The 25,420-nt window shown below is 36.0% G+C and overlaps 7 protein-coding genes and 1 long non-coding RNA gene across 8 annotated transcripts; 5 read left to right on the forward strand and 3 right to left on the reverse strand.

Moving 5' to 3' along the window:
* Window positions 1–496: 496 nt before the first annotated feature.
* Window positions 497–2,828, reverse strand: LOC110863583. The gene is made up of 9 exons (XM_035855251.1): window positions 2,514–2,828; window positions 2,358–2,441; window positions 2,162–2,246; window positions 2,046–2,086; window positions 1,820–1,940; window positions 1,562–1,745; window positions 1,201–1,494; window positions 986–1,110; window positions 497–907 (listed from the first exon to the last, which is right to left on the reverse strand). Exons 1-9 carry the CDS (start codon window positions 2,609–2,611, stop codon window positions 497–499), a joined length of 1,443 nt encoding a protein of 480 aa, XP_035711144.1. The 5' UTR covers window positions 2,612–2,828.
* LOC118439295 lies at window positions 2,829–4,721 on the forward strand. Its single transcript, XM_035860484.1, has 2 exons — window positions 2,829–3,595; window positions 3,675–4,721. The coding sequence occupies exons 1-2, from the start codon at window positions 3,404–3,406 to the stop codon at window positions 4,104–4,106; spliced, it is 624 nt and encodes a 207-aa protein (XP_035716377.1). The 5' UTR covers window positions 2,829–3,403; the 3' UTR covers window positions 4,107–4,721.
* An 831-nt stretch (window positions 4,722–5,552) lies between these two features.
* On the forward strand, window positions 5,553–13,320 carry LOC110863617 (4-galactosyl-N-acetylglucosaminide 3-alpha-L-fucosyltransferase FUT6). Its single transcript, XM_022112969.2, has 7 exons — window positions 5,553–5,722; window positions 5,795–7,842; window positions 7,936–8,111; window positions 9,680–9,846; window positions 9,921–10,159; window positions 10,221–10,503; window positions 10,573–13,320. The coding sequence occupies exons 2-7, from the start codon at window positions 7,668–7,670 to the stop codon at window positions 10,934–10,936; spliced, it is 1,404 nt and encodes a 467-aa protein (XP_021968661.2). The 5' UTR covers window positions 5,553–5,722; window positions 5,795–7,667; the 3' UTR covers window positions 10,937–13,320.
* A 465-nt stretch (window positions 13,321–13,785) lies between these two features.
* Window positions 13,786–15,956, forward strand: LOC110863183 (protein obstructor-E). Its single transcript, XM_022112433.2, has 5 exons — window positions 13,786–13,944; window positions 14,067–14,270; window positions 15,228–15,451; window positions 15,527–15,690; window positions 15,762–15,956. The coding sequence occupies exons 1-5, from the start codon at window positions 13,812–13,814 to the stop codon at window positions 15,832–15,834; spliced, it is 798 nt and encodes a 265-aa protein (XP_021968125.1). The 5' UTR covers window positions 13,786–13,811; the 3' UTR covers window positions 15,835–15,956.
* Window positions 15,957–17,104: 1,148 nt separating this feature from the next.
* On the reverse strand, window positions 17,105–20,208 carry LOC118438365. The gene is made up of 2 exons (XM_035858373.1): window positions 19,356–20,208; window positions 17,105–19,270 (listed from the first exon to the last, which is right to left on the reverse strand). Exon 2 carries the CDS (start codon window positions 19,105–19,107, stop codon window positions 17,614–17,616), a length of 1,494 nt encoding a protein of 497 aa, XP_035714266.1. The 5' UTR covers window positions 19,108–19,270; window positions 19,356–20,208; the 3' UTR covers window positions 17,105–17,613.
* A 13-nt stretch (window positions 20,209–20,221) lies between these two features.
* Window positions 20,222–21,818, forward strand: LOC110862052. Its single transcript, XM_022111207.2, has 5 exons — window positions 20,222–20,418; window positions 20,535–20,924; window positions 21,003–21,098; window positions 21,161–21,235; window positions 21,331–21,818. Exons 1-5 carry the CDS (start codon window positions 20,334–20,336, stop codon window positions 21,657–21,659), a joined length of 975 nt encoding a protein of 324 aa, XP_021966899.1. The 5' UTR covers window positions 20,222–20,333; the 3' UTR covers window positions 21,660–21,818.
* A 412-nt stretch (window positions 21,819–22,230) lies between these two features.
* Window positions 22,231–23,807, forward strand: LOC110851621 (deoxyribose-phosphate aldolase). Its single transcript, XM_022099477.2, has 5 exons — window positions 22,231–22,344; window positions 22,428–22,513; window positions 22,621–22,776; window positions 22,841–23,032; window positions 23,125–23,807. The coding sequence occupies exons 2-5, from the start codon at window positions 22,477–22,479 to the stop codon at window positions 23,685–23,687; spliced, it is 948 nt and encodes a 315-aa protein (XP_021955169.1). The 5' UTR covers window positions 22,231–22,344; window positions 22,428–22,476; the 3' UTR covers window positions 23,688–23,807.
* Window positions 23,808–23,930: 123 nt separating this feature from the next.
* On the reverse strand, window positions 23,931–24,646 carry LOC110851633. Its single transcript, XR_002548071.2, has 3 exons — window positions 24,504–24,646; window positions 24,240–24,401; window positions 23,931–24,154 (listed from the first exon to the last, which is right to left on the reverse strand). It is a non-coding gene; the product is annotated as an uncharacterized LOC110851633 (long non-coding RNA).
* Window positions 24,647–25,420: the final 774 nt, after the last annotated feature.

Below are 25,420 nucleotides of genomic sequence, written 5' to 3' on the forward strand. Positions count from 1 at the left end.
TTGTCTTTGCCGACAGAAAATGTTACATATGATTGTGTCCATCATAACGAGTCCAGGGTTGCATGTACTTGAATTTAGTTGAATCGCATTTTTTTTATTCATATGTACATCTTAAAGTTTCTTACATACGTACATATGGGACTCGCTTATGAAAGTAATAAGGTTTACTGATATGTATGTACGCAGTCTTGGCAATCATTTTATAATCACACACAACACATGTGTACTGGTTAGATAAAAATATTTCTCGAATTATCTAGGGGACTTTTTTATATTTATGAAAATATTTTACCCATAATGAAATTAAGATTTTCACCAGTTTTGAGCTTTGTGCTTATTGTTACTGCACTGGTATTGATACAAGTTCCAGAATCAGAAGAGGTTGAGTGGACATATATCTCTGAAGCTCTGTACAACTCTGAACGAAATTATAAGTTTAGATAGAGAGAACAAAAACATTAATTATATGTATTAATACATCAATAAAAACACTAATCTAGTCTTCTTTGTCTTCACGAGCTGCTTTGATCTTGTCAAATTCGAGTTTGAATTCATTTCGAGACTTGTCGTTGGTGTAAAAGTAGCTCTCTGGGGGGTCCCCAAGTTCACTGATAAGGTGAGCCATATTCTGGAAGCTTTTGTAGTGTCTCTTGAGCTCTGGTCTATCTGGGTCAAAGCGGAGAATGAGCTCCTCCTCAGTGATGGTGTAAGGAAGAGTGGTTGCTTGTTCCATGGTGGCCCAAAGGGGAGGATGGGACCGGTCCCCTTTTTCTACAATACGGAAGAGGGGAACTTTGTCTTCTGCGTATTTCATGGCCTTCTTTATGTACTCAAACTCGGGAGAAGCCGTGGCTGTGTCAATGTACCGTTCATAGCCAAGTAATTCATTCGTCTTTCTCGCGTAGGCCTAGGATTGAAAAAGAACATTTGTTTTCTTTTGACCGGTCAAAATAAGCATAAATATGTATGACAATACACTACTCACCATCAAAAATCCTTCAACACTTTGTTTTGTCGCAGTGGAATCGCACAAAATGACTTTGCTCTGCATACAAGCCAGCGGATTTGGGCTCCCAACAGTACGGATGTAAATATGGCTGGGGGTTAAGGCTGCAGTAAAGTGAGTGTCCCTCATTGAAAAAAAACCACGATGACCACCGCAAATCCCAATGTAATACAGCAGCCGGAAAAGAGTTTCACCTTCTAGGACTGGTCCTAATTCTTTCTTCATTATGTCAATTAAACTCATTTTCACATGTTCCTTGGCGAATAATGTGGCGATGTAAACGATGTCCAAGGGGGGGCGTTTGTCATCCGAACTCGATTTGCTCGAGTTGATGGTGTCATAGAGCGGATGGTCTGGATCTTTATACGCCATATTCCTTTCTCTATGAGACAGAGATATCCCGTCTTTCATGGCCCGCCTAAAGTATGAAAATAGATTGTTTCTCCATCCATCAGCTTTCAGGACATAGTATCCCTTGATGGATGAGCCTATACATAAATAAATCCAAATTAACTTTATAGATGCATAATTATTATGTAACAATATCACACATACCGGGAATTTTTGTGTCGAATTGAACAACTAGTTTATCTTTTCGACGTTGCTGCCCCCAATCTGCGGCATTTTCCAATTCCAATCTTTTGGTCTCATTGCGCACCGGAACCTTCATCTTCATCACCTCGTCAAGCCAATCCAGTAAAACTTCGCGGTGGAACTGTTGGTATACATTGTCCGACAACTGTAAAAACATTGAACCGGTTCAAATCGAGTCTAAAAGCCAAACAACAATATCAAACAATTAAACGTGCTCACATCTCCGTATCGGTAATGAGGAACTGGGATTCCGCGTGAAGGGCCGGGTTGGGGGCTGACCTCGTCCGTATTCTCCAATGTCGCTACATCGTGATCAGTCTCTTCATCATCACTAAACGTTCTGTAAATCAACAAATTACATTGAAATAATTGAAGTTAATCCAATGTCATCAATCGTTGCACCGGTGCAGACAAAAATGACAATAATTTAATAAACGTTTCTTACAAATCTATAACACCCGAATCGTCCAGTCCACTCTGTTCGACCTAGGATAAAATGGATTAGCACGCGATATAGATAAGTAGATTTGTAAACAGTAAAGTAAATAATATAATATTTACTGCGCTTTGAACAGCTGTCATCATCGAGGACGAAGTACATGGTTTTGGACTGGCCGGGCGTAAGGACTGATCATCTCCCCTGGCACTAGAATCCACAAAACTATTATTAAGATTCAACAAGAGAGCAACAATCAAGTTATCCACTAAAGTACAAGAATATATAAGAAAAATAATAAGTAAACAAATATTTCCTTACATATTGACAGCAGTTTGACCGGTCAAAACAACACGAGGCGCAGCATTCTCCTTCCCCTTTTCGTGGTTTTCTGATTGATCAAAACTGAAAATAATAAACTGTTAGAACTGGAATGAAAATACTAATATTTTGACCGGTTAAATATAATTAACTTACCCAGGAGTTGATGACCGTGGTCTTTTCTGAATAAATTTATCCAGAGGACCAAATCCCACTTTGTCCATCGACTTAACAGGGGGGACCCTTTTAGACATGGTGGAATGGGGGGGTGTGGCCTTAAGAAAGGCCTTTGGTTTGATTTTTTGTTGTTGAAAAATTCAATTGCACAGGAACAAATAATTTGCTGCTTTCACACGCACTTCTAGCTGACGACTGATTGATTTGGAGATTATGCGGGGGAGTATGAATTACTCGCATTTTTGTTACACGATTTGTCAAGTTTGCACCGGTGCAAGTAATGTGTGCTGGTTCTTTAGACATGTTGTGACTTGTTTCTAAACTCATCTTTTATTTCCCTCCTTCCAGCATGTGGGTCAGTTTTTAGTCTCGTGTTTGTCATGCTATTTGTCACATGTTTGAATTGGAGGGATGGTCGTAAATAATCGCGTCACATTTTTTTCTACTGTTCCATGTTTCATTTCTCTTTGTTTCATTCACACTGATAATTGGGTGCTAATTGAAAGACAAAATAATAATTTATTTACGCGGTATTTTATTGAAAATTATTTCAACAAATGGAATTTAAAATCAGCAATAAGAATTGGGATTTATTCAAGCAAATTCTGTTTTACATGTGATAAAATATTGAGGTCATACGGACTTGCAGAATTGATAAAGTTGGGACAAATTCTTTGTAGAAAGTGACCTAATAATCTAATTGGGGCTTGTCATTTCTCAAATTTTCATTCTCAGTAATGTTATTTACTGTCTTCCATATCCATAATCCTTAACCTTGGCTTTTATCGCTGTAATCTTGAGCTAGATGTAAGATAATAGACCTGAGAAATTTGTTGAAATTGGCTGCATTCGTCATACGAAATAAGGCGATGTACCACATTCTGCTCTTTTGTTTTCGATACCTGATGTGTCTACTGGTCGTCATGGAGATGTGTCGAACACTTTGCTACGGATGTTTTATATCAGTATTTGATGCACGGATGATAAACGAAACGGTGAGGCTAATACGGAGGCAGTTACAGAAGGGGGATTGGAAATACGCCTTAAGAAAGAGTCGAGAGGTTGGTAAATAAATTATCGTCGGCCTGAAAAAATTAAATTTTGTTAATTTTTAATAATGCATGTGTGCTCATATTGTAGTTTCGGGTCTTAATGGAGACAGCCCGTCGTCCACAAAGTCAGGGAACTTTCTTGACAATGTCCACACTTTCCGTGTTCTCGGTATTTTTGAACTACACCCTTGTGGAGTCTGTTCAAAGCCATGTTCCATGGTTCGTTGTCCTCCTGGCGTTTTATGTGGCAGCATCAGTGCAGGCTTTCTTGCTCCTGGGGATGAGGCTGTGTGTCACATTTAACGACGAGACAACAGCCCTTATGGGACAGTTTAAGTGGGTTTTGTCACTTGTGAGGCGTTTCAAGCGGAAATGGCTTGTTCGGGAGATATCTGCCATGCCGGTCAAAGGACTCCCTCTTGCACTGGGAGATTTTACAATGCTTCATATCACTAAAGATGTTACAACAACCGTGTCAAGGATGATATTGGATCACACGATAAGGCTCACTTTGTCATAGGGATGGGCGTCATAATTTAAAAAAATTAATTGCAATAGTTATGCAGCATAACTTATGCTGTCACATAAATATTTGCATTGCCATATGCATACATAAGTATGTACATACATATTAATTGTTCGAAAATAGAAAATATTTTATTTTAACTCGTGTATCTTTTTCTATAATTTGTGTAATCATGCAATATGAAATATGTTCGCCGGCCCAAACAAATAAATGACCAAACAACCAGGCAAACTCGCATGGTCAAGTTCAGTTTCTGGTTTCCATCAAATGTGTAAAGTAGTTATAGATACATATATTTTGATTGTTTGTATGTATATGTAGTTACCGTTCTACGTTACGTGTGAACCTTAACACTCTATTAACTACATATCTGCACTATTGTTAACTCTATGCACTTATAGGTATGATTAACTTATGTTAGTTTAGTGCTATGATTGAGGTAAGAATAATATTCGTCGTCATTTTGCTTCTTGCACAACATCTCGCAAAGTAGCAACTTCCTTACTGCCACATCTTGTTTTTGTGGCGAATACCTACTTTTTTTCATTATTTGAATGTATGTATTGCCCAACCGAAATAAAGAGTAAAAGTGCACGCACAATACACACATTTCTGTCTTGTGGTGTGGTGGGTGGATGACTTACTTACTTACATGAAATTATTACTATCAAAAGCGTATTTATCAAAGTTATTAAAACACAGAAAAAATTATACCCTCAGTTTAATGAAATTTAATATTCATTGCAAACTTTAGTTTTATGTACATGCGTGACAATAAAATGTTGCAATTAGATAATCCTAAGGATAAACAAAATGATTCTTATCCCAACTCTCCAGGTGAGAAACGACTAGGAAGTATTGTATCTCGCAATTTTTAATACAAATGCTCCTCAGTTCAGTTGACAATTCACACTGAACATCCCAATTACTAAGGCTCAACCTCTCTCGATCACTTCATGTCCTTTACTGTTGTGGTGGTACTCAACGCATTGATATATTAATGCTAATCTACCACATGTAAAGTGACAGACTTAAATTAATCCATGAAGCATATTACTTGCATAATACATAGCACATGTGTAAAAAAATCTAAATAAGTGGCTGAAATTAACTGACGCTTTCAATTTTAGCAATTTATGTTACGCAAATAAATATTTCGAAGATGGATGCTGCACCTTTGTCAAACAATTGCGCTAGGTTTATTTAAATATGTCATTATGAAAAGGCTAATTTTGTAAAGAAGCTAATATTGCCAAATGCAGGCTGGCAAAAACTGTGATATACCATGAATTTGAGGACGCAGCAAACGTACACATACATCTAGATACGTGGTAGTAAATTTGTTTGTACACTGATATTTATTTATGCGTGTGTAGATAGTCCATCCCATCCATGTGCTTTCATGACAAGACAATTCTGTCGTTATCTTCGCGTATAAAACCACGTGCAATGAAGAGCAGTTATGTCAGTGCAATTTTCCTCTAGTCACTTTTGGCAACTACCTGTGAATCGAATTACAGCGCGTGTGTGAAAAAAATAACGCACAACTTGACCATTTACTTAATTAGGGCAGTACTTAAAATTATAAAAAATTACAAACATTCAAAATGGTGAGGTTTTATTTATAAAAAAGATATCGTGTTTTTAAACCGTGATTTTTATTCCGTGTTTATCTACTGTAGTTGTTCACAACGCCTCTCAGCCTAGTTACACTTGCCTTGGCGTTCGCATTAAGTTCGGGATCACCATTACCAGAACAATTTCAACAGCACGCACAATATAAGGATGTTCCACTCCAGACAATTTTACGATTTGCCCCAGGACTCGAGGTCGTGGAGGGGATGAGGTTGCATAAATATCACGTGGCTCCGATGGCGTACTGGCCCGACGGACAAAAGGTCCAGCAGGAAGCTGCACCTTACATTCTGATCGGAGTCCCGCATAACAGTCAATTTTAATGTTAAAAAAATGCAGGTAACCAGTTTAATAGTCTGGCAAGTGAGACGAGTTTTGTACAAATTTAAGAAGTAAGTGTGTAAAATAGTAATAAAGATGAAAGATTTCGGAGAATTTTTTAAAATTCTACTTGGATTTTTTTTTGCATTATGCAAATCATAAATAAATTGCGAGCTGATACAGGTATATAATTAAACTAAAGGAAGAAATGTTGTGGATTATGATTTGTTCTAATTCCATAGAGGCCTCAAGATAAATAGATCAATTAGTTTCTTCCGCCTTGTACCAAGTTTACGAAACAATTGGATACAAAAATCGTGTCAATCACTTCATGCACTTTTGGTGGTGACCATTTCATGTGGCTGAAGGGAAGACACATTGTGATTATGAAATACCACAAACCGGCTTTTGTGCTAGCACAAGCAATTTTTCCTAGGATGTGGCTGATTTGGGGCTGATGATGATGCAACTATACTTCATACATATATAAATTTCATGATGCGACAACAAATTATGAGTGGCCAACTGACCACCTCACTTTGGGCTATGGTCTAGTTATTGTGACAAGATAATGATAGATCAAATGAAAGCGAGTTTAGTTGAAATGAAAGATTTTACAATAAAGCAAGTCTTCTCGTCTCGTTTTAACTATTCAAATTAGTATTATCTGAGATAATTTATCTCGTAATCTGAAATTTACTCAAATTAATCCACTATTCATCCTATTTCCACGCTCTCATTATACTCGGCTAGTTTGCAGACCACAAATACACACATAAACATTTTCATAAATATATAAGCTTGTACATATGTACTTACGTATTCATTGCTGGGGGTTTTTGTCACTTAAGTAAATCCTAGTTGTTATAAATACATACAAAAATAATATTTGACAATTTGAACGAAATCGATTTTTTAATCTAAATTTAGATGGATATCTCTACAATAATAACATTTGACAGTCTTAGGATTAGTAATGTTAGGCACATATGTACATATTTTCTTATATGAATTCTTCAACAATGGGAAGTGATACATATGTAGAAAGCAGTAGAAAACCGTACATTTTGTAAAATTTTTGGGCTATTTTTTAAACTTTTAATATGATGTTAGCACGTAGAAATTTGAAAATGACTTGGCGTGTGATTGAGCAACAAACGGTTGTCGCATGATCTTATCCAGGTTGTTCTGCGATAGAACACTGTACCAATTTTTCTACAAGGGCATCCCAGGAAAACTTAATTTAATGAATTTGTTAAGCTCATTCATACATTTAGCTCTAACATTTCGGTTACAGCCACACGAATTTATATTGTCAAACTCGTTGATTTTACGTGAATAATGGGGAATATTAAATCAGATTCATGGTTTATGTCATTGAGCTCCATTGTTCATTGTTTTTTAATGTCCTCCTCTACTTCCTTTGTCGCCCTTATTTTACAAGATTTTGTATTGCGTTAATTTCATATTGAGCTTGGTAAAACTCATTCAGATTTTGGTACATTCGTATTTTTAGTTCCAAGCTACCTAAATACTCGATTTTACTACATACATACATTATCCGCTTTCAAACAATAGCATAAATACAAATTTATTAGTATGAAGAATTTCTGGACAAAGATTATTTCCTCGCCCTTTGTTAAATTTGCGGTCACGCTAGTTGTATTCATCGTTATATTTTTGTTCCACGTATACCGTGGAAATGGGATAATTAATCCACTCTTAATGACACCTAAGCCGTTTCTGGCAGGAATCATCAAAAATATAACCTCAGGTAAATGTATTTTAATATAAGTGTATCCATATATAAGTAAACACTTAACGTGCGTGTACCAGGTAAATAACAGAATGATAAATTCTTTTACAGATCAGAAGGAAAGAAACCTTGAACTTGAAGAAATGTTTCAAATCGTGGCTACAACTCCCAATCTTTGGGGATATCGTACCGAAAATATGAAAAATAATTCGACCCTGGATAGAATTTACGAACAGCGAAAATGGATTTCTAGAATTTCCCAGACAGAATTTATCAAGAGGTCAAAAGTGTGTGTACTTTTATATTTTATGTAAATCAAATACCTAAGTAATCATTTTAACCATTTAAAGAGGACAAGTAAAAGTCATAATGTCCATAATTCGTGTCACCAGGCGACAGTAGAGTTATCTTAATTCGTGAGGGAGGTTTATTTTTAAGGGATCATTATTCGTAACCAAAAAATGCCAGTCAAATATGTTACTCCGTGGCAACATTTTCACAAAAAATTCTTAATTTTTAGCCCGACCCAAGGCTTATGTACCCGTGTTGTCCATCTGTACGATGATAACTCTTTTTAAAATTATCCGATCGACTTGATATTTTCCACACATATAGACCATCCAAATACACAACTCGAGTTCGAAGACTGGTTCGATCGGTCAAGTGGTTGGCCGGTAGGGGTCATATGGGTGTCGGGGGTCAAGGGTAACGAAAATTCAAAATTTGCGTGAAAGTTTATAATGACTTGCAATGGAAGAATATAACGTGGAATTGAATATATTTTTATCTTGAGGTACCCTATGGGGTAAATGCTAATCCTAAGTTATTTCTCGACTCCATACTAAATTTCAGCTGATTATATCAATTTTAAGAAATCGGTGTGGACCACCCCCTAGTGCCCCTCTGCAAATTTTTGTTCATATTTAACTTCCTATTATTTCATGAGAAGGCAGATCTCTGGTCCTAATTTCAGCTTTCCATGTTAATCCCTGAAAATTGGTGGGGGTCACCCCATAGGGTCCTTCCAGATGAAAATTTTCCAGATTCCAATGTATATTCTTCCATGAAGAGCCATAAGAAAACTAAATGCCAAATTTCAGAACGATATGACGATTTTGAAAAATCAGTATGGGTCACCCAATAGGACCCCTCCAGATGAAAATTTACCAATTTGAGAAAATATTTTTCCTTTAGGACCCATAAGCAACCTATCTACCAAATTTCAGTTCGATATTGCGACTTTGCAAAATCAGTTGGAGTCCCTTACCATAGGGTCCCTCAACATGAAAATTTTTCGAATTTGGGTTCATATCCTTCCTTTAGGACCCATTTACTACCTCTGCACCAAATTTCAGCTTTCTACGACAATTTCGAAATTTTGGTGCATAATACCAAACCCACCCAGATGACCCCTACGGGTGAACCAGGGGACCGCTTTTGCCCATCTTCGAACTCGGTTCCTAACTTTGTCCAATATGCATCTAGTAAAAATTTCAAGTCAATCGGCCAACTTGTTCCAGAGTTATCGAAAGACAGACGGACGGACGGACGGACGAACGGACATGACAATTACAGAAGCCCTGGTTCGGGCTAAAAACAAATGTCGACGTCACGAATTATGGCGAATTTGCCTAGGAACGACAAACGTCTACGTCACGAATTAAGGTAAGGTTTTCTGTGGCAACATATGTCATCGTCACGGGTTATGGAGCGGATTTTGGCGATGACATATGCCTTTGTCACGAATTATGGACAAATCGCCAAAGCGACATATGCCACTTTCACAGATTAAATGGTTAAGTATTGTTGTAAAGTTACAAATTGAACTGAATTCTTTATACATTATGTGTCATAGCCCAAACAAATCACGGTGTATCTTGAACCAGGAGACGCTTATGTGTACACCAACAACAGCGTCAGTTGCCCATTTGCACCAGAATTTGAGGGGAAATGTTCAGCAACATTCGTGGCGCTCGAGTGGCGTGAAATGTTTCGAAAACCGGTGAACCCGTACCTGTACAAGTTAGCACATACATATTCGCTTAACGATGTCAGTACATTAAGTCAAGGTTAATATATCGTATACATTCCTGCAGATATAATCACGTTGACGCTGTGGTAGGAATAAGGAACGGATTTTGGGGGGAAGATGAAATATTTCCAGAACAAAATCTTCCATCTGGAACTGCTCAAATATTCTATCAAATAGAAAGCCCAAGTCACACTGGGTCAGCTCGACTTGGACAAACCGGAGCATGGTTGGCGTCTTACTGGAGGGGTTCTGATATTCCAGTTTTGTTGTACGAACTTATGGAGAAGACGGGTGGCGGGCAGGGTGAGCAGAAATTTTGAAAAAAAAAATTACAAACTTAATCTGACTCATCGTTTCCAATCAGACGGAGTGTATGAACAATTACCAAACTACGAGGAACATTTAGGAGTCAGGAAATTGGTCGCAGGATTGATATCCAATTGTTACTTCGTTAAGAATGATCGCCTCGGTTACATTCATCAGCTCGAAAAATACATGAGAATCGATTTGTATGGAAGGTGTGGAAACTTGACATGTCCAGAAAACTGCACAACTTTCCTCCAGCAAAATTACAAGTTTTATTTAGCCTTTGAAAATTGTAATTGTGAAGATTACGTGACGGAAAAGTTTTTCATGACAGCAATCTTGTAAGCACGTAGATGCGTGAAATCAAGAAGTGGTTTATTTAAATGCGTATAAATATGAACCTTTTTTAGGAACGGTATTGTTCCAGTAGTGATGGGACCATCAAGACAAAGTTATGAAAGCTTCGCCCCACCAAGCTCCTTTATTCACGTCGACGACTTTGCCTCGCCGAAAGAACTTGCGCAGTATTTGGAAATCCTGGATAAGAATGATACACTCTATCAAAATTATTTCGCTTGGAGGAGAAAACCTGGGCCGGGATGGATTATAAGTCATCGAAGCGGACAAGATTTTTTTTGCAGAGTTTGTGGTCAATTATATTACGCTGATTTTGTCCCTCCACCACCATGGCCAACGAGAGAGACCAGATTTTCCGATGTAAATCCGTGCAGTCATACGGCAAACATAAATATGACAAATGAAAATAATATGTAATAATATTATTAGTGGCGCAAGATATCTACTTGTTTCCGATTTAGGCACAATGTATTTGTCTAATCTGTAGATAATGAAATGTGATATATTTACATTTTGTAAGAATTCTAAATCAGCAATGTTTTGCATGAGAATTTCAAGCATTTAATTATCTATGAACACATCGAAAACGGTCATTATCAAAAGTTTCCTTTAATTTATGGAATTAACTAACAAATTCATAACATGAGCTTGATGTGACAAAGGACATTGCAGAGTGCAAGAATGCCGATCTGAGGCTAAACCTTTTTAGCCTACAGACAAAAGTTGTTGGAAGTGATTTTTTTCAAGTCTAGCATACTGATTTGTTCTTATGCCATCATAATCTTCAAAATTTAAAAAAAAATTAAAGTTTTAGCCCCACATCGGCATTCTTGCACTCTGTCCTGTAATTTTTAAATTCTCGGACAGGGATTTCCTAAATTTTACAAGCATTTTCTAGTCAGCATATATAATGTACATAAATGTATATGGGAAAGCAGTATTTGCAACATTTGTTCCTTGATTTATGCATTATTTCTCAATTTTGTCCTACTATTTATTTGCTGCAATAAGAAGAATTGGACCACTGATTTTTATCTATTTACTATTAATGAAAGGCACATCTTGGTAAGATCTTGGATGAACGAGTTAGAAGATTGACATGATCGGTTCAATGGACCGATTGGGGTAAATACCACAAATTTTAGAAACAGTGTGTAGAAATTTGTTATTCCAAACTTACATGTTACCATAAGCAGGATGATCAGTAAAGATTTAACAATACTGAAATTAGGCTGATAGACAATGAAACTACATATAATTTATTAATGTAGTCTAAATCATTTCACAAGCTATTAAAGATCCTAAATCCCCTATGTGGTTAATGTTCCTCCGAGATGACCCCACATGCCAGAGGGATCAAGATTTAAGGTCGATGGAATTGTATAACTTACGAATTTCTAAGATAATGTGGATACAGTCTTACAACAATGCAACAATTTCTCATCAACGTATGTAGATATGTAGCTCATGTTTAGGGCGTTGTAGGAAATAAATAAAGCATAGTGAAAGCAATGGAGGTATAAAATTTATACTATAAATACATATGTACAACGGCTTTAAATACCTTTTGGTACATGTTATTTCCTGCTATTCGTCAATTATTTAGATAATATGGTTTAAAATCAGGTTTCCAATTTGATTTGAATTTTACGAGGGATTTAAATCATCTGTTCGAAATTGGTCAGTCAATCAATTAATTTTGTACACACATATATGTATTAGAGATGATAAGACATTACAGTTTTTAATTCCTTCAAGCTCAGTAGTCGTATAGGAATCTATGTTAATCTACTCAAAAATGACGATTTATATTAATACTAGTGTAGAAGCCCGTCATTCGACGTGCAAAATTTGCCCGTCGATAAGCCCGTTGCCCCAACATTAGTGAAGTTAGCCTCTCCTGTTCTCTCTGCAGAGTGGAGAGAGAAAAGGAGAGGCTAACTTCTCAACTAAGCCACCGACCCAGCCAGCAGCGATACACTCGCCTGCTTTACTAAAAAAAAAAAAAAAAAAACTAGTATATAGTTTTATAGTTTAGATTCTGACTATTGGATTGAGTTGACCAACTCTAAAGGTACATAAATATGCCATAGTTATCTGTACGTGCTTGAGTACAACTCTTAATTTACATAATTTTGTTATGTCATGATAAAAATACTTGGAAGATGACCGGAAAGGATTCGTCTAACATTGAATAATATCCATACATACAATTCTATTTACCTGCTTGGTTGGTCACAACCAATTATCTTTATTGTGACCAGAAGATGTGTAGAAACAAAATTAGACTTGTTTTTGTTGTTGTGCAATTATGTTAAGACTCAAAATAAAATTGTGTTCAAATTAGGTCAGATTTTTTCATTGATTTAATGACAATGGATCATCGGATGATTCTGCGATTCTTTGACATGGACATTTATTGAATGGGAGTGGGAGGAATTTTGATATGTGCAGAAGACATTTTACGTGGTGCGTCTCGGGCTTTCCACTTTTCAAAGTTGCATAATAAAATAATTTAGAATTATTGTTTAGTTCATTACTGTGATACAAATGGACTGTCAATCTGTTATTATTGTTGCCTTCACGCCCTACAAAATTACCTAGGTATCAATCATGTATGTAATCGTATTAATGAGTCATCCGGTCTCATCACTCGGTCCAATTCTCATATTCGTATTATCTTTAGTTCTTCCTTGGTCTATAAATATGCGCAGCAGAAAGACCTTAGATCACACGTTTAGACGAGCGGACAATTTTTAAAAATGATTCGATATGCTCGTATTATTCGCAATTTCTTAAAGGGATCACTTATGTGCACACTTTTTCCTTCCAGCAAAATGGCTGGAGTAGGGTTATTAATATTTCTGTAGCACATGCTTATATGTATAACTTTAAGCTGGCTACTGATGATGACTATGCATGTACCTTGGTTACATGCTATCCTAAGTAATTTCTAATTAGCAAAAGTCGTTCTTGCATAGTACGTGATGCGACACAGTAACTCTAATAATGTAATTTAATAATAATGATATGGTCAAATATTTTGCGAGATGCATCGAATAAATACTTGTGTATGTATTTATGTACAATGCATTCAACCATGTCTTATGGAAGATACACATATTTAATCATTCATACATATGTGCAATCCTCCTTCCCATTGTCATGCCTTGTGAACATGTAACGCATCTTCTTCACTTGTGCATATTTATATTTAAGTACTTATTGGGCTCGCATCGCACAAATCACACAAACACGACGAAAAGCGATGACGCCACAAACAAAGTAATAAATGCGGTGGAAGATTGCAGTCCTACCACAGTTTGTGACCATCATCCTTTCATTCAAAGTGGACTTAGATCTTCAAGTGCTCATCATGAATTTCAATTCCATAAATCTCGGATTACTTCTCTGTGCTGCTCTAGGTAAATAAATACTTTGTAATTCATAAATAAATAAATAAGATAATAAAATTACAATAAGTTTGGCTCATATGTAATCAATTAAATTCTGTGTAATACATACGCATTCATTTAATCAAATCTAGTCTCATCCCAAAAAAGTTGCCCCCAACCGGACGGATACTTTGCGGATCCTGCGCAATGTGACGCTTATACGGAATGCAAGGACGGCGTTGCGGAGCAGGCCCTTTGTCCAGAAGGGTTAATGTTTAACGACAAGTTGACCGAGTTTCCGAGATATCCATGCTCATACCCTCAGGAGGTCGATTGTGGGGGACGATCAAGAACGCGTAAGTCGCAAACTCTGATTTGCACATATTTATTGTGCATTATTTTTTCCAAAGTGTGTAATTATGCATGATTGCCTGGGCCAACTCCAAGATTTCGCAATGCTGTGTTAACATATGTGTCTCGTCTTCAAGATTAAATTAGCATTTATAAGGTAAACGATGAGACCACGATGATTGCATGCAGGTGCAGTATTGGTAGTGAATCAGATTAGAGAGCGACGAATATGTATACATTCTTGCGTCAATATTATTTAGCACATGGAGATGAGCAAGTGAATACAAGGACAAATAAAGTGCATGCACTCTCTAAAATCGAGTCGGCAAATTATCAAGGAACATTATTATTTTGTATTTAATTGAAGATGAGCAAGTTCAAAAGTGAACGTGTTATTTTTTATTGTTAAACTCGATCACCTTCCACTTGGTATGATTGACAATACTTTTATGAGCGATTGTTGTAGGATAATTTTGTTTCTTGTAGAAAATTTAATGGAGGAATAGTTTGCGTGAAAAATATTTGTTTAATTGGAATGTTTTTTTTTGCATGGATGTTTCCTACTCTAACTTGTAACGCACTGTCCAGTCACATCCAGAAACCAGTTAGTGGGGGTGAAAACAAGAGTTTGAAGTAATAAAGCAAAAATTAAAGAGAAATAATTTGTATGTACTTCTACATCCTTGTTTAAAGTGATGATGAATAATTATACGGTTTCTTGTGTCTCAGTCTGGAGTAGGATGATTAATGCATGAGAATGCTGGATATAATGTACTTGTACACCAATCCAAAACAACTTCTGGACACTATTATCATTAATTATGCAAATTTATGGCAAACTTTTTACGTCTTTAAGTTATTATCCAACAACCCATCAAAAGTGCCCAAAATTGCACACTATTTTTACAACCATTATAAAGTCTTAAAAATATTCTGAAAACGACTCTTGTTTATTCATGAAGAACCCAGCCAATCCTCGGCAGATTGTCCCCACCAATACGGAATGTTCCGCTCCTCCTCGTCTTGCGAAGGGTCATTTTTAAACTGCGTCGCAGGGAAAGCAATTCCTCATGAATGTCCTGAAGGTCTCGCGTTCAACGAAGCGAAACTCCAATGCGATTGGCCAGATCAAGTTCAAGGGTGCGATACGGCTTCTTTCCTGAGGTTTAGCTGTCCAGGATTGAGAGTAATATAAAACACTAATTGAATTGTCCTATAAACATGAAAATTAATAAGTAATCATGCACAAATGATGTCGCAGGTGGAAGCCGACTTGGGGCACCCAAGATATTCAGATCCTTCAGACTGTAGAAAATTCTTTGTTTGCGTGGAGAACACAAAGCCAAGGGCACACAGTTGCGCCGTTGGATATGTATTCAATCCGGATCTTGGTGTCTGTGATGAACCACAAAATGTCCAAGGATGGTAAGTTATTGTTCAATATTTAATGACAATTTTGGGAGGAGTTGCTGATTTGGAATTGACTGCATTTTCAGCTCGAATTATTACCCGAAGGAGGTCTTGGATGCAATTCAGGCATTAAGGAAATTTGATAATAAGCTACTGTAGTGCATGTCGATGTACATTTGTATACGTGACATCAAATTTTGTGATTGCACAATTTAAACGGAAATAATATGCATGTACACAATTTACAAGAAAATAAATAAATGGGCTTACTAAAATTTCAATTTGTAGAAAAATTGTATTTTAGTTCGAAAAAATATTAATGTAGAAAATAGTAACAAATATTTCATATCCAAAATTGATATCTTGCTTTCATTAATGGAGTACATTCAACAGTTGGCTAAAGAGACCTTGCGTCTGTGCATTTATTTTATTGATAAATTGGAGCAACTAAGACGTGTCCGAAATAAATGATCGATTTACGTGTATAAGTTGCAATCATATACGTAATAAATGATATGTAGGTATGTACACATAATGAATCATGATCGTGAGAACAAAGGCAGTTTGATTGGTGAACTGCGTGCCCACTGCTTGTTTGGGTGTTATTTTTAATCAATCGTGTTTGTGACATTTCATGTATTGTTCTATGTGTTCATGTTTTTATAATATGATTTGTCACTGAGCCTTTGTATCCGGCCGATAAGACTTAAAAACATTGCGTACATAGAATTGCTATACAATATGCTATGCAATACAATGGGTCAATCTTATAAATAATTTGTGTGTATGCGACATATCAGTCCAAAATATTGAAATACACTGATGGATTGAAATATCCTGTTGATTTGTTAACTGAAATTATCGCTGACTATCCAGCGAAGTAATGTGATCAAATCCGCAATTTCTTCCTCCTATTTTGACACGTATTACCTTTAATGTAATTTACATATTAAATAAATATGTGAAAAACCGGCCTCAAAAGAGTCACACATCTGAAGCGTTATAAAAATAGTCACCCTAACCTAATAAAAATAACTCACAACAATACATAATATGTAACATGCGTGCATATTATGCACGCATGTATGTATCTGTACTTATGTATTTATCTGACAATGAGTATGAGCTTTTCTCGACTCATCAATTTTTTTGTTTTTTGATAAGGAAGCCAACATTTTGTGATGAACCGTGTATCTAAATAGATGCGTTATCAAATATAATTTACAAAAGTTGACATCATACATAACTATATATGAATATGTATTCAGTACATACATATTCAAGGGTATCGTAATATGCCCTTGAATATGCATGTGTGTACATATTGCATAACGTTTTTAAACAATTACATGTAATTTACTACATTTGTACGATAATACTGTATATTTCAATGCAAATTGAATTAATTAAACATGTGTAGGCTTATATATGTATGTATTCAATAATTGAAATAATATTATTACTTTTATTGATTATATACTGAAATAAATACTTTGCTGGATTTAAGTTTAGCTTAAATACATGGAAATATTGCTTAAATATGATTGTCTTAAAGTTTGGCACAAAATTATTTATACTTAAAACACGTATCTGTATTGTCATACATAAATTGCATATTAATTCATCATATGCGATCATGTGATCAAGAAGTTAATTCAAAAAATATTATACTACTAATCCAACAATTTCTGCTACATTCGTTAATTTTGTTTTCTTTTTCTTTTGGGACAAACAACCATACATCGCTTTACAGATTGCTAAATGGTAAATAAACAAACCCAGAGCCATGATATCGGCGACCGCACCCATAATAGCACCGATCGCGTAGATTGTGTTCATCACTACAAATGCACCAACGAAAACCACAATATACCCAAACCCCACAGTGTATGTGACCACTCTTAAACGATTTCTTTTTTGAGTTGGATTTCCATAAAATTATTTTTTTAACATTTTAGTACTATTTCTTAAAATTAGAGTCCCTACATAGCACACTACTACGCAATACAGGAAAAAGAAGAAATAAGCGATGATAAACAGCACAATTATAAATAAATCGAAACCCTCTGGTTTTGTAAGCAAGATATAAAGTGCTACGGAAATAGTGGTTGTGAGAGTGTAGAGGAAATTGTAACCTGAAACCACGATAAGCCAACGGATCCAGGTAACGTAAATTTCTTTCGGGTTTTCAGCAATCGTTAACACCTTTTTGAGCTCGTAATATAAAGACGATGATTTTCTACTTCGTTTGTGATTGTATTCGACAAAATTTTCCAACAATTCTTCCTGCAAATTTACCAATTCCAAAATTGTTGGTTCGCTTAGTCGACCAAACTGGGTGATCAACCTTTCTGCTAAATTGTACTTGGAACATGTAGTGAGAATATTCGCCTGGACGAGTTTCCGAACCGCAGGATGTATTTCAACATACTTTTTAACTTGTATTGAAGCGTGATTGTAGGTGGACAGGTTTAACACAAATGGTTCCACGGTGACCAAACCAAGTTCTTCGAGTTTGATAATTACTTCAGATAGCAAAAATTGTTTTGTCTTGCTTGGATCTAAGCAATCAAAAATGTCGAGAATGGCAGATAAATCTGCTTTGTTTATGGGCACCAGCCAGCAGAGTATCATGAGGAAAAGATGAGCACTATCTTGCAAGCGTTTATCACTACCTAATTCGATAAATGCATGGCCAACTGTTTTCGACAACAAATCAAATGATTGTATAATCCCCACATTGCTGTTTCTGGTCTCCTTCCCAACGCTTAATTCGTCAGTGAAATTATCAAGATGATACCGTTGGTTGACGCCACATTTTTCGGATTTAACCTTAAATGATTTCACGACCATGCTAAGCGTGAGGGGATGCAACCCACCATTTTCCACCAGGGCATTTATCTCTTTCGGCTGAATTTCATCTCGATTCAAGCACGATTGTAGAAATGGCTTGATTTCACGGGAGAAAACTTTTAAGGAAATTTCTTTATAAACGAAACCAGGAAGATTTGGATATGTGGCAGTAAGCACGACAAAGATTCGAGGGAATGGGAAACTAGCAAGACTAAGGAGAAGTGTTTTAACAGCCACATTATTCGGGTGCAAGTTGTCAATGAATAAAACGATCGGGATGTTTTTATACAAGGTGTGTACAGCCTTGATTATTTTAACCGCTAATGAGGCGCTGTGTTTGTCAGTTCTAACTGAAGCGTCTGAAAGATTAAGATTGCATTGTTCTTCTAATCGTAGAATGGAATTGAGCATTCCCCCATGTGATTCTCCGTCCAGAAAAATGCATGTATGGAAAAGCGAGTCCCGTATTTGGTGACAAAACTGAGTAGCTAAGGAAGATTTGCCAACTCCCTCCGCTCCCGTTATGAAAACTATTCCCGTGGCGTCCGTGGAAGTTCTGAAATTCTTGTAGTGACACATAAGAGCCTGCAGTTCTTCCTGTCTCCCGACAAAATTGGGATTCTGTGACCAACTTGGAAATAGATTGGAAGCTGGTTAGGAGTAGTTGAATTCTCCGACGTCGGTAGTGTGGATGGGGAAATAATAATGAGAAGATTAGCTGGAAATTCTTGTTCCAATTTTTCTGAAAATATTTTAGGAAAATTTGACAAAGTTTCTCACGCTAGTTGAGGCTTTACATAATATTATTAATAAATATTTATACAAACCTGCAACAGAGATGAATTCAATTTCCTTGAGAACTCTGATTAGCATATCTGTCGAAGCCGACAGACCCGATTGATTGACCCATTCTTCCAATATTTTTGAAAATACGCCATAATAACCTTCCGCTCCAAGTAAGTGTCGAAGACGTAAGATTTCAAAATGACTCGCAGGTAATTCTAAGGTGTCGTGAAATAGACGAAGATTTTCTACAAGTAAGGTATCCGCAGCAGACGTTAATACCTGAGCGGTTTTCGAAACGGTAACTTTTGTAAATGTCATATTGGTACGTTTGTAAGTATGTATTTATAATGAAGAAGCTTCTGAAAACGTCCCTGCTTTTATGATAGTGTTGGCTGACAGACTGCTCAGGGAACTGTTCATATTAATTACTTTTGTTTTATTTAGTATCAATCAAATGCATGTTCAGTTCGTGCAATCTGTCGCGTTGCATAAAAACATAGATTGGATGAGGATAATCAGTTATGAACTCATTTCTTTATAAACAATGACGTTCGGGAGACAAAAGATAAATCATGTAGGAATATGTTTCAATGCACATGTGCGTAGTTTTTTATTTGCAAAAAAATTAAAAGTTTCTCACGCGGATAGAAAAATTTTTAAATGTTTTACAGATACTTGTCAAATTTCTCTATTTTTTCAGCATTTCCCGAATTTATTGTATGTACTAATTTATTTGTTGCTGGAGTTTATTCATTTGCTTGTTATGATGAATTGTAGTCTTAGATTATGATTATGATATAACATTAACAATTCATATGTAGCTAATATTAAGCGTTGTCTTGCTTGGTTGACAAAGTGCTTATTCTCTTTCTTACTTTGCCCAATTGCTGAAACATAATATTTACATATTTGAGGCCGCTCGACTTCCAACGAGACCGAATGAGACTCAATTCAAAAATCAATAATCTCTGGATAATATTTTAATCTGGCATACAATTTATAACTCGATTGATATTGCAATGGACTACAAATTATTAGTTGAAAAGGTGGATTTAATGAGCGAACAAATATCCTTGCTTCAAAATTACATTGAAATTAAATTTGGTATGTTTTCAAGGCTTTATTTATATAGACTATAAATTATTATAGTCCAGTTCCAGTTATATAGACTATAAATTAGTTGTTTCTGTATATAAATTTGTATTTGGTATTTTAAACAGGGCTTGATTATAAAGTGTACTGCAAAAAACGGAGGAGACGGAGAGAAAAAGAGCAAGACAATAATACATCTAACAATGATGGAAGAATAACAAGGCAAAAACAGACACCAGTTCCAGCAGGCGAATCTTCGTCAGTGCTTACCGTCACTGCAGGTCAAAAGGATAATTCGTCAATTGGAAATATAGAAGACGATGAAGACTTTTCTATGAATTTTGAGACTGTCGACATAAAAGTTGAAAAATTAGACGACGAAGATGTCGAACCATTCTGTGTCGGTGGAGACCATGACCTGGTGGATGTGGTTGGTGGGAGGCAAATTTGTGACGACGACGATGGGGACAACAGTGAAATTCATAATAATGACGATGAGTTCTTGGTTACCCTATCAGGTAAGTGATGTAACACCACTGATGTTATTATTCATATTTATACTTGTGGTCTTTGTTAATGTGACATTTTGTAAGTAGATGAATATCTCTCGTCCTCTGATTCATCCAGTAAAGTCAACAGAAGGAAAAAGAAAAGTTTTGCTGGGTCACGATCCTTGAATTCTATACGTAGAGGTGCGTTTGATGAATATTCATGGAATTAAGGCAATCACGTAATAAAGGATTTGTTTTTATAGATTCGTCTTCTGTCGAGGGACAAGCTAAAAGTAATGGATCATCATCAACTAAGCCAGTACGATTTGATCCTATAGGTATTAAACTTATCCAATTTCATTTATTTTCTTGATTCACATATTTATTACTACGGACTTGCGCATAATCAGCCCAATATGGTTTAAACTTTTAGAGATCGGTGACCCCCTCCGCCACTCTCAGTATGGGATTACATACAAATTATCCAAACGGGATAAAGCCAAAGAATCTCTTGTTCTTGACAATTATGTCTTCACTTTAAATGCATTTCGTTCTGGGACGAAGTATTGGTTATGCTCAGGGAGGGTGAGAGGTTGCAAAGCAAGGATTGTACAGCAACCGGATGGAAAACCTACGCTGACACATAATATTCACCCACATCCACCTCCACCACCGGAAGATCCAAATAAAAAGAGAAGAAAACGGAAAAAAATAGTCAAGGACCCAGCAGTGGTGCAGCAGCAATGTTCCAACATTGTTTAGTATATATACATTGTGCGACATTAATCATCACACAATGAACAATATACCTAATATACAACTTGTTACGTTATATTTGTAAAACGGAATACTGTTTAGTGTTTTGATGATTATTTTGTAAAATAAATGCATCTATAGAATGCTTTCTCTGGAAAATACCTACATATGTATACATACGTTGTTTTTATGATGACATCTGGTTCATGAGCTACAAATTATGAATATATTATTAGGTCTATAAAAGTGGACTTAATTAGTTTCAAGATCACGAATATAAGAGTTATCATAATTTCTGGATGTCGTTCATACTGTCAACTGTGTAACTCGGGTCATTTGGTTCAAACTAACATGCCAGAGAATCCATGAATTTTTGGATCAACGAATTTCCATGTAAAAGTTTGCATTCAAAATTGTAATAAGAATGAGCAGTGAGAGAATCAATTCCATTAAACATAAGTGCTGCATATGTACAAGTGTTTGGTAAACGGTTATTTTAGGTGAGTGCTATATTAATATACCCTTTTGTAAGGCAAATGGCTCTTCATTTGTATCAACATTGATCGACCATTATGCTTATGCATTATACAAATGTTCATACTCAATCCCCCTCCGTATCTGAATAGAAGGGGGAGAAGCAGAGTTTTATGTAATCTCTGTGCATGTATTTAGCTCATAAACCAGCTGGAAGGTAAAGTTCAAGGTTTATCATTTAAATCATCTTTTCATTAAAGATCAAGCCTGTTACAAGTCGTATCGATTTATCACTCACAGCATAAAACGACCACATAAAGACATAACGTGTTGCAAAGTTTGAGAAAACATGGTTGGGACAACTTTAAACCCGTGTGTCGCTTTCGGTAACAATTATTCTTTCTAATAAATAGTAGTTGTGCTGTAATGTTGTACCTTATATTCTGTTCTATATGTGTTTTTACATACTATTAAATTTCACATATTTGCATAGACTCGTCCTTATTAACAAAGGCATGGGACGAAGAAGAAGTAAAGACAGTGTCCCAGGAAGTTGTCGCTCGTGGCTTGGGTGGCGTGAAAAATGCGAAAGATAGAACTGGATTGCTATTGAAGGCTGTGTCCTGCATTGATTTAACTACTCTCGCCGGTATGACAAAATCATGAAAAATTACATGAAAAATTAGACAACTTCATAATTTTGGGAATTGTAGGAGATGATACGGAGAAGAGAGTGTCAGAACTTTGTGCCAAAGCTGTAAAGCCTGTTAGCCAGGACGTTTTGACAAAACTTGGGACAGATTCCACAAGTCTAACGTGTGGCGCAGTGTGCGTATACCCTGCCCGAGTTGGAGATGCTGTCAAGGCTTTAAGCAAATTGGGAGTACCTCTTCCGGTAGCGTCTGGTACGAGTGCATAAGTCTATAAAAAATCCATAAAAAATTAACTGGAGAAAGATTTGAGAAAAATGAGTTATTGTAGGATTTCATATTTTCAGTCGCCACAGGGTTTCCGTCTGGACAAACGTTCCTTAGCGTAAAAATTTTGGAGATTAAAGAAGCCGTTGCTGCTGGAGCAACGGAAATTGATATTGTCATTAGTCGACCTTTGGCCCTTGCAGAAGATTGGGTTGCGCTTTATGAAGAAATTAAACAGTTTCGTACCGCAGTGGGGTCAGGGGCTCACATGAAAACTATTCTCGCCGTGGGAGAATTAACATCCTTCACAATGGTTTACAAAGCTTCAATGGTGGCGATGATGGCTGGATCTGATTTTATCAAAACTTCCACTGGGAAAGAAGCTGTGAATGCAACTATTCCAGTCGGATATGTTATGAGCATGGCGATCAAGGACTTTTTTGCAAAGACTGGAAATCAAGTTGGTCTTAAGCCTGCTGGAGGATTAAAATCTGCTCAAGATGCGCTGGACTGGCTAGTTTTGGTGAAAGAGGTTTTAGGAGAAGGATGGTTAAATGAAAAATTATTCCGGATTGGGGCATCCAGTTTGTTGGGGGACGTGGAACGGGAACTTTATAAACAAGCGTTTGGAAAATATCCATAAATCAAGACGAAATATTACAAATTATTGGCTATTCCAGAAGTGGTTTCGCATTTCATAAAATATTATATTTTATTATTTGGAAGCTTGTAATAAATTGTTCATGTCCATTAGAAAATTGTACAATTTCATACATATGTACAAATTTGTATATTGTACATCACAAATACAAATGAGTGCACAATTGTTGAATTTTGAACCACTTATTTTTAATATTTGCGCAAAAAGATTTTATTTCAGTATGGCTAAGAATTAAACAAATTTTCAATTTTAATCACATTATGAACACATTTTTTTTACAATGTTTTTACCCGTAATCAGGAATAATTAGGTTGAGAATAGTTAGATTTAGTACTATCCGTCATTTAAATGCAAAAGGTCTTTGTGTATAATTACGAACATCTCCACCACACACAACTATGGCTGCAACATTCTCTGAAAGATGAACACGAACCTCCAGGTGGTTTGCACTATAAAAATGGAAAATTCATTTGATACTACCGTTTTTATAACCAAGTTTACCGTTTTTATAATGCTAAGATTGCGATTACTCACGGCTTCGGATTGTACAATTGCAACAATTGCCAACGTAAAGGCAATCCACAGGATAGAAATGAAGATCTGGGAAAGCATGTCGCGATGCATTATTAAAATGACTAATTCAAGGTGGAATGACTTGTGGGACGCAAAGTTGAAGTGCTACTGTATGTGCTACCTCTGAAATAGATATATATATATGCAAATTTTAAAGTGTTTTATTTATAAAACAATTTGTTTACAGTGATTAACAAAATACATAGATAATAGATCAAATAACACCTTATGCTTTTGCGTGGTCAGCTACGGAAGTGCTTGAAAATATGTTGATGCAGAACTCGGATGATTGAATTGACAATTTCATTCAGTAATAATTTTGTACAACGCAGCAAATTTATTGATTGCAACAACAGGTCGTGAGGCTGAGGTGAGCTGATAAAGATCCATAAGCAGTCAGTGCAAACAAGATAATCCATAAATTCGAATGAGGTCATTCCATTCTCATTGTCATTTCTGAATCATGATGATTGCTTCGCATAACATTTGCCTTTGTAAATGTAGACTAAATAAGTAAATGATGCGAAGATGGGGAAATATAATTTTATTAGCTTCATTTCATTTAAATAGTTATAGCATTAACTGGAGCGGGTATAACAATCAAATCCTGATTCTAAGGGAGAAAGTAGGAAGTTGCACTGGGTACAAAACCAAATAAATTTATCGAGACAACTACATAAATGTAAATATGTAACAGAAAATACCCATAATTCTAACGAGTTTGCTTTTAACCAAGCTAAACATATATATGCACAAGACATGCAAATATTTTCTAGAACGTGATGTGACAGAGAATGGACAAGAGCTAAAAAAAAGTACAATTACGCGGAATACAAAAGGCGTTAGGTGATGGTTTTGACGAATTCGCGGGTGAATATCTCTGGCAGGGAGTAGAATTTTGAAGTGATTTTTGGTAGACTGCAAGATAATACTCTCAAAAAGGTATTTCCAAAATTTTAAGGTGATAGCTTCAAAAATGACACCTCCAGTGTTCTCAGAGTTGGAGGGTGCCGTAAAAACACTTTCCAAACTTAAGTACTCGTATAGCATAATAACCTAAGAGGTCAGAGGTGAATTATTCTTAATATTATAACCCTAGATAATCATTGCATGTAATAATAAAAGAATCCACAATGAATTAC

Source organism: Folsomia candida, unplaced genomic scaffold (genome assembly GCF_002217175.1).
Source record: "Folsomia candida strain VU population unplaced genomic scaffold, ASM221717v1 Fcan01_Sc001, whole genome shotgun sequence".
Lineage (NCBI taxonomy): Eukaryota > Metazoa > Arthropoda > Collembola > Entomobryomorpha > Isotomidae > Folsomia > Folsomia candida.

Bases quoted from the DNA above. Each gene is read 5' to 3' on its own strand.
- LOC110863583 (XM_035855251.1), bottom strand. From the start codon at position 2,611: ATGTCTAAAAGGGTCCCCCCTGTTAAGTCGATGGACAAAGTGGGATTT. The intron at 1,941-2,045 runs GTAAGAAACGTT...GTTGATTTACAG, and splicing joins GATTCGGGTGTTATAGATTT to AACGTTTAGTGATGATGAAG. The intron at 1,746-1,819 runs GTGAGCACGTTT...ATGTTTTTACAG, and splicing joins CTCATTACCGATACGGAGAT to TTGTCGGACAATGTATACCA.
- LOC118439295 (XM_035860484.1), top strand. From the start codon at position 3,404: ATGTACCACATTCTGCTCTTTTGTTTTCGATACCTGATGTGTCTACTG. The intron at 3,596-3,674 runs GTTGGTAAATAA...CTCATATTGTAG, and splicing joins CCTTAAGAAAGAGTCGAGAG to TTTCGGGTCTTAATGGAGAC.
- LOC110863617 (XM_022112969.2), top strand. From the start codon at position 7,668: ATGAAGAATTTCTGGACAAAGATTATTTCCTCGCCCTTTGTTAAATTT. The intron at 8,112-9,679 runs GTGTGTGTACTT...TATGTGTCATAG, and splicing joins AATTTATCAAGAGGTCAAAA to CCCAAACAAATCACGGTGTA. The intron at 10,160-10,220 runs GTGAGCAGAAAT...GTTTCCAATCAG, and splicing joins GAAGACGGGTGGCGGGCAGG to ACGGAGTGTATGAACAATTA.
- LOC110863183 (XM_022112433.2), top strand. From the start codon at position 13,812: ATGCGGTGGAAGATTGCAGTCCTACCACAGTTTGTGACCATCATCCTT. The intron at 13,945-14,066 runs GTAAATAAATAC...AATCAAATCTAG, and splicing joins ACTTCTCTGTGCTGCTCTAG to TCTCATCCCAAAAAAGTTGC. The intron at 15,452-15,526 runs GTAATATAAAAC...ATGATGTCGCAG, and splicing joins TTAGCTGTCCAGGATTGAGA to GTGGAAGCCGACTTGGGGCA.
- LOC118438365 (XM_035858373.1), bottom strand. From the start codon at position 19,107: ATGTGTCACTACAAGAATTTCAGAACTTCCACGGACGCCACGGGAATA.
- LOC110862052 (XM_022111207.2), top strand. From the start codon at position 20,334: ATGGACTACAAATTATTAGTTGAAAAGGTGGATTTAATGAGCGAACAA. The intron at 20,419-20,534 runs GTATGTTTTCAA...TATTTTAAACAG, and splicing joins TTACATTGAAATTAAATTTG to GGCTTGATTATAAAGTGTAC. The intron at 21,236-21,330 runs GTATTAAACTTA...TTAAACTTTTAG, and splicing joins AGTACGATTTGATCCTATAG to AGATCGGTGACCCCCTCCGC.
- LOC110851621 (XM_022099477.2), top strand. From the start codon at position 22,477: ATGGTTGGGACAACTTTAAACCCGTGTGTCGCTTTCG. The intron at 22,514-22,620 runs GTAACAATTATT...ATATTTGCATAG, and splicing joins AAACCCGTGTGTCGCTTTCG to ACTCGTCCTTATTAACAAAG. The intron at 22,777-22,840 runs GTATGACAAAAT...TGGGAATTGTAG, and splicing joins TGATTTAACTACTCTCGCCG to GAGATGATACGGAGAAGAGA.